This window comes from Dromiciops gliroides, chromosome 2 (genome assembly GCF_019393635.1).
Source record: "Dromiciops gliroides isolate mDroGli1 chromosome 2, mDroGli1.pri, whole genome shotgun sequence".
NCBI classification, from domain to species: Eukaryota; Metazoa; Chordata; class Mammalia; order Microbiotheria; family Microbiotheriidae; genus Dromiciops; species Dromiciops gliroides.
Genome location: NC_057862.1, coordinates 310,874,024 through 310,891,597, shown reverse-complemented (window position 1 = coordinate 310,891,597; position 17,574 = coordinate 310,874,024). Strand labels below are relative to the sequence as shown.

At 42.8% G+C, this 17,574-nt stretch overlaps 1 protein-coding gene across 3 annotated transcripts in view; it reads left to right on the top strand.

Moving 5' to 3' along the window:
- GNPDA1 (glucosamine-6-phosphate deaminase 1) overlaps nt 1-17,103 on the top strand; it is a 127,579-nt gene extending 110,476 nt beyond the window's left edge. For 2 of the 3 annotated variants that reach the window (XM_043980156.1, XM_043980155.1), the window contains exons 2-7: nt 1,894-2,023; nt 4,860-4,961; nt 9,605-9,787; nt 11,334-11,518; nt 14,022-14,196; nt 15,191-17,103. In XM_043980156.1, coding sequence (XP_043836091.1) covers nt 1,900-2,023; nt 4,860-4,961; nt 9,605-9,787; nt 11,334-11,518; nt 14,022-14,196; nt 15,191-15,285 — 864 coding nt within the window. In that variant the 5' untranslated portion in view covers nt 1,894-1,899 and the 3' untranslated portion in view covers nt 15,286-17,103. Of the gene's footprint in view, nt 1-154; nt 270-1,893; nt 2,024-4,859; nt 4,962-9,604; nt 9,788-11,333; nt 11,519-14,021; nt 14,197-15,190 lie in introns of those variants that run through there. The other variant, XM_043980157.1, reaches the window with a different exon arrangement.
- The last annotated feature ends 471 nt before the right edge of the window (nt 17,104-17,574 follow it).

Here is a 17,574-nt window from a genome sequence, read left to right as displayed (position 1 = left end):
GTAAGTGCGGCGTGCGGGGTGCGGGGGAGGCGAGGGCGCGCGCAGCAGGGCCGGGAGTGCGCGCGGCAGCGAGCCCGGGTGCTGCTGATGCGGGGGCGCGGGGGCGCGCAACCCTAACCTCTGCCGGGGGACCGGTGGGAGGCTGCAAACTGGACCAGGCTGCGGCTTCTCCTGCCCTCTCTCAGTCCCCCGGGACAGGGACTGCCCAGGAGCTGACCTGAGGCCCCAGATCCCAGGGACCCGGGAAACTGAGATCCAACAAGAACTGGGTGCTCGGCTTCTGCTTTTCAGCCCCAGGGTGAAAGAGAAACTGGAGGGGCCATGGGGACCTGAGAAGGAAGCTGCCCTTTTCTCCTACTTGTGTGCCTTTAGCGGCCCCTTCAGAATCAAGTCTAAGAGCATGTGCCGGGTGGCAGCTAGGAGACGTAGTGAATATTGCCAGGCCTCGGGTCTGGAAGCCTTGAGTTCAAATCCACCTCAGACACTAGCTGTGTGACCCTGGGCAAGTCACTTAATCCTGTTTGCCTCAGTTTCTTCATCTGTCAAATGAGCTGAAGAAGGAAATGGCAAACTACTCCGGTATCTTTGCTAAGAAAATCCCCAATTCGGGTCACGGAGAGTCGGACAGGACTGGACAACAACAAATGTGCCAGGCACTGTGCTAAGCTGGGGAGATCCAAAAGGCATTGACCATCGTAATAAACATTTTCCATTTCCTTAGCCGATTTAATTTGTAGAGTGTTCTCACAGGGATTGTTTTATGTGACTCATACCTGTGAGGTAGGAAGGACAAATGTTGAATAAAGAGGCTTTTGGACCTTGAGTCATAAGACCTGGGTTTGAATCGCAGAGGCCACCCAAGTCAGGTCACAAAGGTTGGATAGAGCAGTTTTTGTTGTCCAGTCGTGCCTGGGGTCACACAGCTAGTAAATGTCTTGAGTCTGGGTTTGAATTCAGAAAGATGAGTCTTCCTGACTCCAAACCCAGTGCTCAGTCCACTGCTAACCTTCTTGCTACCTGTAAAGAGCAGAGCCAGGATTTTTAAGTGTTTTGTTCTACTAACTCCAACTTCCACTAAACACACTGTCCCCTGCTCTAAAATCAGAGCTTGGTATTGCCAACCCAGATCCCTTGGAAATCACCCACAAGTCAGAATGGGGTGCTGGATTTAGAATCAGGCAGCTGGGGTTTGAATCCCGGGGCTCTTTGCAGTGGAGAAAGAAGGATGGTAGAGCGTATTGCATACTACAGGAACTGTGAAATGATCACTTCTCCTAGACAGGGACATTTGAGACTTACACAATCTTGGAACTTGTAAAGTTCTTTAGTTCAACCCACTTCCAGATGGACAAGTCAGTCATCTATAGATAAGGTCCTTGAGGGCTCTAGCTACTTTATTTTTGTCTTTGGACTCCCAACATCTGAGCACAGTGCCTGGCACATACTAAGTGTTTAACAATGCTTGTTAATTGACTAATCTGTCTCCCATGTAAACATTTGTTACCTCATTTGTTCAAAGGCTCTGATTTTCTCTGGTCCTCTGAGCAAATGAAATGAGTAGGGTGGGGTGGTGGAAGGGGGTGGGGGGGAACACGCAATTTACATGCCAGCCATTATTATTTTCTAGGATGTCCCATCCTCAGCCAGTTGTCCCCAGGGTCCTTAGTCTCCAATACTGGGCAGCAAGCGATGAGGCCTGACAGGATAGACCTTTTAGATATGTGGGTGGACATTGGGGGGGGGGAGTGGGGCTCTCCTGGAAATAGGGTAGGAGGGTTGTAGTAGATTATAGATTGTAATAGATGCATAACTCCCTGGGGCTTCCTTGCTGGCTCTTGTAAGGGGGACCATTTGTTTCAACTATTTTTTTCTTCCTTGTAAATCCCCATACAGGGCACAATGAAACTCATCATCCTAGAAGATAACCTTCAGGCCAGTGAATGGGCTGCCAAGTACATCAGAAACCGAATTGTCCAATTTCGCCCAGGGCCCAACAAATATTTCATCCTGGGACTTCCTACAGGTGGGTCACAGGGCCCTTTTGAGGGGTATGGCGGGGTGGTAGAAGTGGGGAGGATAAGCTATCTGGAAATGAGAAGTCTAGGCAGTTTTGTTCAGTCAACAGAAGGATTTGGGGTTCCCTGGTATAGCCTTTCTTTCCCCTGCAGAGGCTCTCAAAGCAGCAATGGCTATGGGGAGGGACTGCAAGGAAGGGCCAAAGCTGCTCCGTCTATTTCTGCCTCCACACAGGACACCCCTTACACCACTCTGGAAAAACAACTGGCTACATTTGCTGCTCTGGTTTGGTAGAGCTTTCTGGGGTTAGGAGTAACTTTTTTGTTTGTTTGTTTTTGGGTGAGGCAATTGGGGTTAAGTGACTTACCCAGGGTCACACAGCTAGTAAGTGTCAAGTGTCTGAGGCTGAATTTGAATTCAGGTCCTCCTGACTCCAGGGCTGGTGCTCTATCCACTGCGCCACCTAGCTGCCCCTGGAGTAACTTTTGATTGAGCTTACATAGTTAAACTAAACTAACAGCACTAAAAAATTATCAACAGCTAAGGCATTTTACTTTTGGCAACCACTTTCTCAAGAAATAGAGGGAAACAAGACAGGGTCCTTGAAGTGGCAATTGAGTTGGATTCATTGGACATAAACGGGAAGGGAGGCAGGGAGCCTTCCCCCTGTAGGCCACAGATGTGCCAGATCAGCAGGGACCAGGTTGGGGTAGCCAGGAGATGAATGGAAGCACTTGGGGCAGACACCACCATTATCAGGACAACAGAGTAGTTTACTTATTGGAACTGAGACTGGGCTGGTGCAAGACTGGGGTTTCATAGCCTCTTGTGGCTACAGCATCTCATAACTTTTCATTAATTTTTCCTCCCTTCTGTAGTTAAGTGTTTTTTTCCTTTTAATTTTTATGGGGTAATGAGGGTTAAGTGACTTGCCCAAGGTGACACAGCTAATGTCAAGTGTCTGAGGCTGGATTTGAACTCAGGTCCTCCTGAATCCAAGGCCAGTGCTTTATCCACTGAGCCACCTAGCTGCCCCTCTCTTCCTCCCTTCTAACCTAGATTACATCTCCACTTTTAGCCCATTCCCTCCTGCCCTGTTTTCTTTGCAAATGGAGAGTGGTTGTTTACTGCTTTGTCTGGAATCCTATTAAACAGAAAAGCAAACATGACCCACTGAGACTAGTCAAGAGACTAATAATGTTGTTTTTGTCTTGGTGTAATGGACAGAGTGCTAGACTCAGGAAGACCTGAGTTCTAATCCCATTTTAGATATGTGCTAGCTGAGTGGCTCTGGGTAAGTCACTTAACTTTGAGCCTCTGTTTTCTCATCCGAAAAATGGAGATAATAATAGCACATATATCAAAGATTGTTGTGAGGATGAAACCAGGTAGGCAGAGTGCTTGGCAAACCTTAAAGTTCTATATAAATGTGAACTGTGATTATTTATCCAAAGAGGATTCTGTAAAGTTACTGACTTAGCAGACATGAGGCTTGTGCACTGAAGTTTTTTCTTTCTTTCTTTCTCTTTCTTTCTTTCTTCCTTCCTTTCATTCTTTCTGTGGGGCAGTGAGGGTTAAGTGACTTGCCCAGGGTCACACAGTTTTTAAGTGTCAAGTGTCTGAGGCTGGATTTGAACTTAAGTCCTCCTGAATCCAGAGCCAGTGCTTTATCCACTGCATCACCTAGCTGCCCACCTGAAGTATTTTTCTTACAGTGAGGATGGATTTTATATGGAGCCATTACGACTCTCCTACCTGCTTTCCATTGCATTCCGTGGGCCAAAAACGTTCCTTGTCCACAAGGGCATCCGGTCTTTGATCTTGATTTCCCATTAGCTTGGTGTTCTAACCATGGAGAGAAATGGCTGTAGCCTTGTTCAAGAAGCTGTTGTCACATGGAGGTCATCTGATATCTTCTGTGGGCACCAGCTCTGTAGGAAATGACTGCTCCTGGGCCCAATTCATCTCTCATGAAGCATATGAAGGCTCTGCATCAGTGCTGGGCAGCCTTCTACAGTCATGAGTGTGGGTTTCTTTCTCAGAAGCCTCACAATCATTAGAGCTGATGGCCAAGGGCTATACCGGGCAGTGACTCTTTTTGTTTTTGTTTGTTTTGTTTTGTTTTTTCAGAGCAATGAGGATTTAAGTGACTTGCCCAGGGTCACACAGCTAGTAAGTGTCAAGTGTCTGAGGTCGGATTTGAACTCCGGTCCTCCTGAATCTGGGGCCAGTGCTTTATCCACTTCACCACCTAGCTGCCCCCGGGGAATGACTCTTAAGGAACAAGGGCAGTGGAAAGGTCAGAGTCTCACTGGGGGTCTCTGGAGCCCCAAAGAACTATGCACAGTAATCCCTCCTTCTGCCTTGTATGTGACCGGCCAGCCCTGTGCTGTGGAGAATACAAGAGAGACAAGATACTGTGTACCTAGCGAGGGCTTATAGTGTAGTGGGAGAAAGAGACGTATAGGGGGTTTGGGGGGGGAGGCTGTTATAAGAATGTGTTAAGTTGTGTGATACACAGTCACACAACAAATATGTATGAAATAAACTCAAAAGGAGTTAGAGAAAGAAGGGTTCAGGGTGGGCTTGAGTTGAGCTTAATTCCAGCTTCAGCTAGAGAGACTGCCTAGTAGTGAAGGCACAGGGGTTGAGAATTCCCCAGTCAGACTTTTTGGAAGGATAAAGAGGTAGTTAGTTGGAAAGAGGAGAGTAGGGCTTCTGATCTGACCTGGAAGCCTGGTCCTAAGAAAAGGTCTCTCAAAGTCACTGTTTCGGTTCCTGGGCAATGCTAACAAACCCCTGGACCTCTAGAAAGGACATTCACTGACTTCCCTTTCTCCTAGGGAGCACTCCTCTTTATTGCTACCAGAAGCTGATCGAGTATTATAAGAATGGGGACCTCTCCTTCCAGTACGTGAAGACATTTAACATGGACGAGTATGTGGGTGAGTGTTTTTTCTAGGGTCTAGGGTGGGAAGATGGTGTCTGAGACGATAGCAGCCTCCTGACCCTGGCTTGGGGCTCCCAGGGGCCTTTCAGTCATGTGAATGATAAGCAGGGCAAGGTTGACAATGGGGGCTCAAGGCCTGGGCCTGCTAAGTAACTTACAGCACAGTGTCTGCCACTGAACTTTGTGCTTCTGTCTCCAGGAGAAATGATTGCAGAGGAGTTCATGGCAGGATGTATCCCCCAGTATTATTATTTAGACCATCCCTTCTCTCCTCCTCCTCTATACCCAGTCTGCTGGGGATATTAAACAGGAGACTGGGAAAAGGCTGGGACCTATTTTGTTCACTCTGCCATGTAAAATACTTTACCAACCCCCTTTCTGTTTTTGATGGATTTTACTTTGAAAGTTCTTTGGTTCGTGTGTATGTGTGGTATCCCAACTTGGAAGCCTGACTGCTATTTTAGCTATTAAAGGGGTGCAAAGGTCGAGTGGGGGGACGGTACACGCTAGAAGGTCAATGAGTTTGCACTTGAAATATTCCCAATTTAACCTGCAATTTTGCTAGCAAGCCTCTTGTGGAAGAATTCAAAAGCATTTTTAAGGATATCAGAAGGTAGCCAATACCTTTTGTTTTCCTTCATGCCCCTCCCTTCCCTTGCCTCACTCAAGCCCTGTGAGGAAGATGGGGAGGGAAAGAGATGCAGGAGAACTTAGGAGAGAGGTAGACAGAGACAGAAAGACAGACACACAGACACACACAGATGGAGAAGACAGAAAGACACACACACACACACACACACACACACACACACACAGATTGAATGGAATTTGCAGGTGCATTGCCACTCTAGGACCTCTCTCCTGTGGCTGGGGGGATAGGTTTCCCTCATGTTTGGTTAACCTTTCCAGGTTGGCCCTAGGATCTCTAGTAAAGAGGAGTGGTCATTAAACTTTCTGCTTCAGGCATTTATCCCCAAGGAGTATGGCGAGCAGGGATCTTTAACCTTGGGGTTTATGAACTTGGTTTTAAAAAATATTACAAAAACTCTATTTCAATAGAATTGGTTTGCTTTGTATGTATTTTATCATAGGCATTTAAAAACATTATTCTGAAAAAGAGTCCATGAGCTTCCAAGAGTACACGACACAAAAAAGTTTAAGAATCTCTGGTGTCAGGAGTGGATGTGGTCTGGCCAAGACAGAAGACTGAGGGAAGGGGGGGAGGTGAGGGGGCTGCAGGATATGACTGTCACCTCCCTAACCATGGATGTTAATGCTTATCTTAATGCCAGCCTAAAATTTCATTAGTTCATTCGGCTATCATGGAGCTTAGCAGGCCACTAGAATCTCCAGATCTTTTTCAGAAAACCTGTTGTCTGGCCATGCTGTCCCTATCACTTCTGGAGTATAGTGTTTTTTTCTGGATCCCACATTTTAGGAAGACTGCTTCCCCATTTATCGGCCTCAATTCCTGTGATCTTCACCTTTACTCTACCTCAGCTGTACACATTGCTCATCATCACCCCCAAATGTTCTACCTCAACAATCCCAAACTCTGAAATTCCTTTATCTGATCAAAACCTCCTGTCTTTCCATTTTCCCCTGTACCTTACCCCTTCTAAACCTATTATCTATCCTCTTTACAACCTGTAGTCACTCCAACCCTTCTCCTAGGGTTTATTTTCTTCTTTAAAATCTTGACCCTTTAGTTAACCTGTCAACGTTACATTGTCTTTGAATCCTTTGTATCACTATCTTCCTATTCAGTATCCAACGCTCTACCAACCTGACATTTCATCACCTTCTAGAGCTTGCCCTTTTTTTAAAAAAATTTTTTTTCAATTTATTTATTTTTATTTATTTAGAATTTTCCCCCCATTACATGTAAAAACAAATTTTAACATCGATTTTTAAAACTTTGTGTCCCAAATTCTCTTCTTCCCTCCCTCTCCACCCCCTCTTAAGAACTCAAGCAATTCAATGAAAGTTATACATGTGAGCTTGCCCTTTTTATCGTGCCTTCTCCCTCCCGAATTTTCTTAAAATAGATTTTAGTGACATCTTTTGTTTTTCCATTACCTAGATTTTTCCATTTCTTATAACCCTCTCGAGAATCATCCCTTATAACAAAAGAATTTAAAAAGAGAAAAAAAGAATTCAGTAAAACCTATTAGCACGTTAAAAAAACATCTCGTGTTATCTGCGGTGTTCCATAAATGCAAATCTCAGTCTCCACAATGGAGTAGGAAGAGGGGTCTTAGCCAAGTTTGTTCTTTATAATTTCAAAACATTTAGGTTCAGTTGTAGCTGTTGTTGTTTTTATTTTCATTGTAGTCTTTATGTAAATCGTTTTCCTGGCTCGTCACTTTCACTTTGTATCAGTTCATGTAAGTCTTTTCATGTTTTCCTGTATTCATCATGCTTGTCAATTTCTTACAGGATAATAATATTCCCTTTCATTCATGCACCTGCCAGCCGATGGGCATATACTTTGTTTCCAGGTCTTTGCTACTACAAAAAAATCTGCCATAAATATTTTGGTTTATGGAGCTTTTTTATTAAGTTGCCCTCCTTGGGGCTATGCCTACCATTGGGATCACTAGGTCAAATCTCTACTTAATTTTCAGCCTCTGTCTATCTACTGGCTTCTTGTCTGCTGCCTACAAAGATGCCCAGATCTCCCCTGTCCCTAAAAACAAAAACCAACTCTTCATGTGACCCCATCATCCCTTAAGCTATTAGCACATTCCTTTTGCCTTTCATAGCCTAGTTCCCACTCTGTTTTTGACTCTTCGAGGCCTGGATCTGGTCTCTAGCACTTGCCTAATTATTGCATCCCCCAGGGTTATCAATGATCTTCTTATTGTTCAATCCAGTACTCTTTACTCAGGCCTCATCCTTGCTGTGGTCCTCTCTACAGCGATTGAAAATGTTGACCTCTTGGACCCTACTTGCTAGATATCCTTTCTTCCTTGGATTTTCATGTTATCTGTAATGAGGACTCTCAAATCTGTATACTAGCCCTCATATCTTTCCTGAGTTCCTATCCCACGTTTCCATCTACTTCCTGGACACCTTCCTGGATGTCCTATGAGCATTTCAGTTAACCTGTTCAAAACAAAATTTATGTTTCCCTGAATCCATCTTTTCTCCTAACTTCTTGATTTCTTTTTTATTTTTAGTGAGGCAATTGGGGTTAAGTGACTTGCCCAGGGTCACACAGCTAGTAAGTGTTAAGTGTCTCAGGCTGGATTTGAACTCAGGTACTCTATCCACTGCACCACCTAGCTGCCCCTTGATTTTTTTTTTAAGGTACCAGCATTTATGCAGCTACCCCGGTGTGCAACTTCAGAGTAATCTCCATCTCTTTTCTTCAACCCTCATGGCCAATTAGTTGCCAGATCTTATCATTTCTCCCTCCTTAACCTCTCTTGCATTCATCCTTTTCTTTCTACTCACAGCAAAGCTGCCATTGATCAAGCCCTCATCGATTCTTAACCTGGAATACTGCAATCAATATCTTCTTAACTAGTCTCCTTGTGTCCAGTCTCTCTCCTTTCTCCAACGAACCCTCCCCCAAATGTTATTCTCCTAAAGGCAGCCCAAGTCTGACCATGTTGCCTCCTGGCTCAAGAAACTTCACTGGCTCCCAATTCCCTCTAGAATATAATTTCCTCTGGTCTTTAAAGCCCATAACAAGTCTGGCACTAGCCTTTTTTTCCAGGCTGATTACACATCATTACTCCATTTCATATACAACTAACTTGCTGATCCACATACACAATATTCTATAACCTTTGCCTAGCCTGAGCCCATGGCTAGATGCATTTTTTTTCCTCTTAGAACCCTGGTTCCCTTCAAGACTCATCTCAAAATCCACTTCAAGGAACCTTTCCTAATTTTCTTGTTGGTACTCTTTCCAAGGCTCTCTCCCTACTCCCAAACGTGTGTGTGTTTTGTATGTATCTTATGTTTGCTTATCTGTGAACATGTAGAGTATAAGTCCCCCTGAGGACAAGGACCATCTTTAATGCTTGGCACATAGTAGGCACTTATAAAACGTTTGTTGATTGATCAGTGGACATTGATAGGCTTGAAGGCATACAGGAGGGTAAAAAGACATAAGTCATGCCACATAAGGATGGGTTGAAGGAATTTGGTTTAGAATGCAGAAAAAAAGACTTGGGGAGGCACAAGTTACCTGTCTTCAGATACTTAAAAGTTGTAATTTGAAAAGGGAATTAAGCTTCAACTTCTTGGCCTTGGAGGACAGAACTAGAAGCAGTGGGTGGAAAGTGCAGAAATAGATGTAGGCTGAACAAGGAACAATTGAGAGCTTTCCAAAATGGAATGGGCTGTCTTGAGAGGTGCCAGGCATCTCTTCAGAGAGAGAGAAAGAGGGAGAGAGGAGAGAGAGAGAGAGAGAGAAAGAGGAAGGGGGAAAGGAGAGGGGGGAGGGAGAGAGAGTGTGTGTGTGTGTTCTGGTAGAATGTAGCCTTCTTAAGAGTACCTCCTGTGCCTAACCCACAATAAGGGCTTAATAAGTACCTGTTGATTGATTACTAGGTTCTGTGAGCTATCCTTGTTAACTACTTTTGGGGAAGTACAAGAAGTTAACAATGGTCTCTGGTTCCCTAGGCCTCCCACGTAACCACCCTGAGAGCTACCATTCCTTCATGTGGAATAACTTCTTCAAGCACATTGACATTTGCCCTACAAACACTCATATCCTGGATGGGAATGCAGCTGATCTGCAGGCAGAATGTGATGCTTTTGAAAAGAAGATCAAGGAAGCTGGAGGGATTGAGCTTTTTATTGGAGGTGAGGTCAAACTGGATGGATGGTGGTTCTGTCAGTATTCAAGAGGAAAGAGCAGAGTTCCTGTCCTGGGCCCTCGCTCCTTTCTTCCTCTCCCACTCCACCACCCTGACATTAAAATTTACCCATCCTTTTGTTGTCCTGCTTCCTACTAGAAGCAACGAACAGTCCATTATGTTGGGAAGGCCATATGGCATGGAAACTGCATTGTACAAATCATTTCTATATCCCTGAGTTCCCCCATCCACAAATTAAGGGAGCTGGATTAGATGATCTTAAGGTCCCTTCTGGATGAAACATTCAGTGAATTAATTCAGTGAAATAATTCATTGGCTACATTATTTTATGTTCACAGTGTTTTCTCTTTGAGGGCAAAATGGTGCAGTGGAAAAAGCAGTGGATTTGAAGTCAGAAGATGTGGGTTCAGATCCTAGCAGTGCCTCTACTATTGTTAAATTGGGCAAGTCACTTGACCTCCAGGCTTTGGTTTCCTGATTGGACTAGATTATCTACCATAAAGTCTCATGCAGCTCTAAATTCATGTAAATTGCCCAAGTTTATCCCCAGCTATGTGCAGTAAGAACAGAAAGTATTAGTTTATTTGGTGAATAAAAAGTCTGAGGGTGAGGATATCAAGTACAAGGGTACTCTATTCCAGTTCTTGGTCCCTGCATCCCCACCAGACAGACTCCTGAGCTTAGTGTGGCAGTTCTAGTGTGCTTAAAGGGATCAGTAATTTCTTCACCAAATGGCTTTGGGGACAGGGGAAGGGACTAATTTTTCAACCCCTAAGTTATGAAAGAATTAGAAAGGAAGTGTTTGCCAATTGTAAGCCTGTTGAGGGCAGGTATAATTTGTCTCCAGGGCCTACCTAACAAGGAGCATGGCACACAAATGGTTGCAGTACATTGTCTAGGAGCAAAGGATGGCTTAGCTGAATTATTTTGTAACATAATAGTTAACCCTTATGTGTGCATGCACATATCCTATCATGTTCTGTGTACTTTTAATAAGCAGCACACCCTTTTTTTCTCCAGTGTTGTGAGCTCTGAGATTCACTTGATAAACTTATGAATGAAAGAAAGCTCTTTTAAAATATAATCCACAACGGGCCAGCTCTGAGCTCATTATGTCTGAAAGTTTGCTGTGCTAGGCTGAGCTGTCAGTTACATAAGCAGGAAATAATGTGTTTGGTAGGGTCAGATATTTGTATCATGATTTTCACTTTTTTCAAAAGTACTTAATTTATACTCTCATCTTTATCTTCAAACTAGGCCTGTGAGGTGGTTAGATAAGGTATTCTTTCCACTTTAATAGATGAAGAAAGTGAAGCAGAGTGAGACTATACAACTTGCCCAAGTCACACACAATATAGCTAATTAACAGAAGAACTTGGATTTGTTTTCCACTGTACCATGTTCTTTTGGTGGCTCTTTGGTCAATGTGTCCTAGTGTTTGTGATCTTGTTGGTTCAGGGAAATCTCCCCTGTTGATAAGGGAGTTTTGACTTCATGTCAAGTTTTCCTGGCACCACCTATTTCCTGTACAGGTATTGGCCCTGATGGGCACATCGCCTTCAATGAGCCAGGCTCAAGTCTGGCGTCTAGGACCCGAGTGAAGACTCTAGCTATGGATACCATCCTAGCCAATTCCCGGTTCTTCGATGGAGATCTCTCAAAAGTCCCCACAAAGGCTCTGACTGTGGGTGTGGGTACAGTCATGGATGCCAGAGAGGTGAGATGATGATAATAAAAGGGCCCTGGATCTCCTTGATTCTTCCTCTGGGAACCTTGTCCATAGGACAGGGCTTCTCTTAAAAGAGGAGTGTGATTCCTTCTCCTTTCTGATCCAGAATAGTGTTGGCTACCTCTCTGGGAAGGGTGGCAGACTCATTGTTTTGGGGTTTCTCTTTTGATGTGATGTAGAATTACACCACAAGGGATTTAAGGCTGGCATGTGAGATAGAATGTGCCCAGGGTCCACGCCACTTCTTGTTTTCCTTTTTACTGAATTTCAGGTCTGTATTGGGGGAAGTTTTAGTTGGTTTCAGCAGACACCTGTGTCCTGATTGGAGTGGTAAATGTGGGTAGGGCAAATTGGATGCGGTTGACCTTCCAAATAGGTGTATTCAGTTTGTTTCAAGATGAAATTCTTGTCAATAGAATCCAGCGTTTGCCACAGATACTTTAAAATTTCAGAGATGCTTTATTCTAATTCCTTCAACAGGAAGTGGCTTTAAGTACTTTTGATCTTCTAGTTGAATTGCTTATCTTAAATGTGCTATGTATGTTAAGGAATTGTCTACATCCCTTTGCAAGGTGGAAAACAACTCTTCCCTTCTTCCCCTCCCTTGCTTATTGTTTTTAAACTTTTCGGGTGGGTTCATTTGGACCTTGAACCAGTAGCTGGTTTTGACACTATATTTTTAGATGTCTCCTGAAGTTTGTAAAATGTTGGTGCCTTAAAGGCCTTCTTCCGCCTAGCATTGCAAAATGATGTCATAACTATGACTTGATGGAGAAAAGCCTCACCATGGAATTTTGTAAACCTGGCTTCTATCCTAAGTTTACACTACTGCTGGTGGCATAAAGTCACTTCGACTACCACTGTATTGGTTTTCTTATTTTAAGTCAGGTATAATAATCTCTACTTAGAGCAGTATGTAAGAAAAAATCAAGATAAAAGCCTTTGGGGGCTCAGAACCTAGATGCAATTGTAGAATTTTTGTTTTTGTTTTTTAGCGAGAAGGGTCTTTGGATATCATTTATTCACTATAATTATTTTATGTTTAAAAAACCCCAATAACAAAAAAACTTTAATGAAGGAAAAGCAGCCCCAAAGCTTGCCTCAGCTCCTGAGTTGGATGGTTAGTGTTGACTAGTGTGTATTTCCTGGAATTATAAGTAGACCGAGAATTATAGAGCTCTGAATCAAGCACTTGTTGCTTGCTTGTCCACTTCTTTTCCCTGAGCCTTCATTTATACACACATACACACACACTTTGGGGGGGTGGGGCAATGAGGGTTGTGTGACTTGCCCAGGGTCACACACCTACTAAGTGTCAAGTGTCTGAGGCCAGATTTGAACTTAGGTCCTCCCGAATCCAGGCCTGGTGCTTTTATCCACTGTACCACCTAGCTGCCCCCGTCCTCATATATTTTTAAATCTCAGAGAATGCACCAGGAAGCAATATAGAAGAGTCAGTGTATTATCCCCTTCTTTATAGTTGCCCTTAAAGGGTTTAACTATCAGCTCTGGTATTTGGGCCATGAGGTTTGGTTACAATATTAAAACTAAGGATTTTGATATTTAAGAAAAGCAAGTTGCCCAGTGATTTTTTGGTAGGCATTAACTAAAGCATCTAATTCCCAGCTGGTGACTAGTGACTAGGGTTAGGATAACCTTTTGGATTTTACAATCACTCCCTGGAAGCCTGTGATATGATAGGTTTTTTTTTTTTTTTAGGTGGGTAGAGTGCCCTTTTTACATACAGCTTGGAATATTGAGGCTTAGGGGATACTGAACTGGTTGGAGAGATGTATGTGGCTCACAAGTGCCCATTTGCCTCTGCACAAGGATATATTATCATAATAAGTGACAGCTAAAAAGGACTTTAAAGGGTTGTACATACACAGATGCATTTGAACCTCATTACCATGTGAAGTATTAAGGGTATCATTACCCTCATTTTACAGCTGAAGAAACTAAGGCCGAGAACTGAAGCTACTTAGAAATGGTCACACAAATAGTGCCAGAGGTGTGATTTGAACTCAGGTCTTCACAGAACCACAAAGATGCTAATACCCAGAAAGAACCTTTACCTCCATCTAGTACAATCTATATCTATATAGGAGTCTTCTCTACTTGATCATCTGCCATCCCCTTGCCAGACCTCAAATGAAGTAGATAATATCTTGTCCACGGCGTCCAGAAGCAACCACTCCCCATCTCACTCGAGCCTCCTTCAAAGAGAAGGCCTTTCCTAATCCCAGCACTGTTTGCTGCTATACTGTGTGGTATCAGTGGCATGAATATCAGGTAGTTTATTTGCTATTAACTTTCTAGGATTTTATGAACTAAGAGTAGAGAGATTTTCTACTCCAACACCCCTATTTTATATCTGGACAAATAGGCACAGAGAAATGGTTAGTGACAGGCCCACATCAGGTTCTTGGGCCTCAGTTCCCTCCTTGTCCAGTGACCTCTCTTAATGACACACTTGTTTTCTAATCTCTAGGTCATGATCTTAATTACGGGGGCCCACAAGGCATTTGCACTACATAAAGCCATCGAGGAGGGGATAAGTCACATGTGGACTGTGTCTGCCTTCCAGCAGCACCCCCGTGTAGTATTTGTGTGTGATGAAGATGCAACACTGGAGCTTAAAGTGAAAACTGTTAAGTATTTCAAAGGTGAGTATTCCAAAAGGAGGTTGATAATGGAATTAAAGAGGGGGAAGGAGTGAATTTTACTTGCCAACTTTGGCTGATATAAGCAAAACCACAACCTTATAAAAGTTGGCTTCCCTTTTCATTCCTCTCCATGCTTGTTGACAGAACTTGTCCCTCAAGAAGAGGGCATGGGAGCTAATTGAGAGTGGAATTTTTTTTTTTTAAGAATGGAGAGAATTATAAAGTTAAAATATCCCAAATATTATGGATAATAAAAGGCTCCCCCCTACTATGGTAAGGATCCTCAGTTCTTACGCTGTTACAGATTGAGTGCCTCACATTGCTAGATCACTACACAAAGGAAGGAAGGCATTAGTCTATGTGCCCTAGGACTTTTCACATAATACAAGGATGCTGTGGCTTCAGTTTAAGCAAACTGATTATGGGAAAATCCAGATTTATGTACACCATCACCAGAATCCTACATTCAGATGTCTCATCATGGTGTGCATCTAACCCTGGGTTCTTTGAAGGCTAGGCCAGTAGAGAGCTGGTGATATTAGTAGACTTCAAGCTTAATAGCCAGAGAAACAACCAGTGCAATCTGGGGCTCCATAGAGACTAAATCCGGAATGAGGGAGTTGATGATTCCATTATGTTGTCCACTTCTTCAGAACACCTCTGAGCAGAGATGGTCTTCAAGATAGATGGGGTTTCTGTTCTAATATGTACTGGATCTGATGGCCCTTTTGCAACTGAGTTAGGAAAATTGGGGGCAGTTCTTACCAAGCTGAAAAGGCTTAATGAACATACCTGGTGTGTATTAAATGACTTCCATAATTTGATACATTTTATATATATAAAGTTGCCTTGAACTGAGTACATGCAATTCCTACCCGAAGGGTATTTATGATCTAGAAGAAGAAATGGTCTCTGGGGATGGGCTCTGAAAACTACTCTGGTGTACACCTCAACCTGGGCTAACTGTTTTTGTTTTTGGTCTGTTTTTTGGTAGGATTGATGCTTGTTCATAACAAGCTAGTGGAACCGCTGTACAGTATGAAAGAAACAGAGGAAAGCCAGTCTTCCAAGAAACCATATAGTGACTAACTTGCCCTCGGAGCCAGCTGTCCAATTCCCCAGAGATACACTTTGAGGGAACAGGTCTTGGGGATAAAATTATTTCATTGATCAAGAAAAAAAATATATGCCCACTCCAAACAATGTTTTCTTTGCCTTTGATGAAAATGAGTGTAGGTGAATATTTTGTACTTGGCTGTAAGGGATGAAGCTTACAGAAATGGGTGTTTTGTGCTGTAATTTTATTTTCTCTGAAGCGTATGTTATTTCCTGTATTCTACTGCCATGTTCTACCTGCTAGGTGAGGGAAAGTGGACAAAGAAATGCCCAACATGAACATTTTTTTAAAAAGTGCCCCCAAGGCACCAGGGAGAGGGAAAACACACTGACACTCACTCTTTCTGTTTAGAAGAGGTCTCTGTGGTATCACTTGGGGAAAGTAGGCACTTTGACCTGAACAGGTCTTTTTCAAAGACCCCTTCCTTCTTGGGACTGAGTTTAGTCATAGAATATGAATGATGTTTCACTCTTGAGATTTGTGAGTGCAAGGCTATACAATGTGGAAAGGTCTACTTAGTGAAGTTTGCCTGCCCCTATTTAAAATGCCTCTGCACTTTGCCTTTATGTAATACATTTATCATCATCCATTATGGACAATGAACTAGGCACTGAGGGAGATACAAAGTTAAATCAGGTATATTAATAGTCTCCTGTTCTCTAGGACCTTTCTCCATTAAGAACAACTTAGTCACATACCCCAGATATATTTGGCTAAATGTAGGATATTCTGTGCTGTTGTCCCTCCTCTAGAGAATGCTCATTCCACTGCTGTTAGGTTGGCCATATTCATTCTACTCACTCTGTAGCCTTCTTACATGTGCCTATGATAAATTGCTGCTGGTGCCATTTGGGGGGAGGGGGCAGAAACCTAGTGAGTCTGAATCAGGTGCCTCTGACAGAACTTTTGAATACTGTGTTTTCTACTTGTATTTCAATTTTAGCTTTTGTGTGATTAGTAAAATTCTGTTTTAAGCTAATGGATAAATGGGACTTGTTTACAATGTGATATTTTCTATTAAATTCAATATTTTCAAATGGAATGTGGTGAAGAGTAATGAACTTCCTCTTTAACCCTTCTTAACAAAGATCACTGGCATGTTTACTTTAAAGCAAAATGTTTTGCAACTACTCACTTCTCATATAAGCCTAGAGATTCAAAAATCATACTTGTCATTTAGAACTCCAGATCTTTTCTCCTTAAGATGGCTTCTTTTTAGCCATTAATTCCCTTGATTTATATATAGATGAAAAAAAATGAAGCACAAAGAGGCTGTAACTTGTCCAGGGTTGTACAAGTAGTGACAGTTGAGATTTGGATTCCAAATAATACCTAGAATGTGATAGAAGTACAGTGGGAATGGTATAGGGCCACTATAATTTTTCCAATTATATTTTAATCTGGTTGGCCCATGTGTTTGACACTTATGGTATAGCCTTGAGCACATCTTTACTACTGGGCCTCTTCCAGTTTAAAATTTATTTTGGAAAGTGAACACTTGGCAAATAACACCAATGAAACTGATTACTTAGTTTAATCTTATTATGTCCATATAACTACCCCTTGCCTCCTTCTGTCATTGCAGTCAGAGAAAAATGAAGTAAAGATAGCAATTCTGTCTTAATCTTGTGAAAGCTTAAAGTTCATAATCATTGTTAATATTGAAACCACCCTACGGAAGCTTCCATAACTAGTTTTCTGACCACAGAGATCTGCTTGCTGATTTTATTAAACTTGGATTCATGAAAGATGGTCTGGCTATTGTTAAGTCTGAGAGGTAGTGTTATGATTCTCTTACTAATTTATTAAAGATGTTACTTGTAACTTAATCTTTACTTCATTCTGTGCCTGCAGAAGTTTGGAGTTCAATGGTTTGCTTACACGGCAAAATACGCTGCCAATGTTGGTGTAGTCTAGACTATCCTTCATTTTTCTAACATAATCAGTTGGCACACCTGCCATTGTGTGCATCTGGTGTGCATGTGGTATGTGCCTGCATGTGCATGGGGGGGGGGGGAGGAAGGGGGTAGTGTGGTAGTGTGGCATAGTGGTAAAAGCCGACCTTAAAGTCTGTCTCTGAGTGGTTATAAAAACCTAGCATCTCTCTTAAGTCTTCAGTTGCAGAGGAAGTTTCCAATAAATACACAAGTTTGGTTCCTATTTCATGTGTATATAAACACACAAGAAGGGGGGGGAGAAAGAAGACAGGGAGAAAATCAAACGAATGGTCAGTTAATTGCATCACTAATCCATTTAATCAA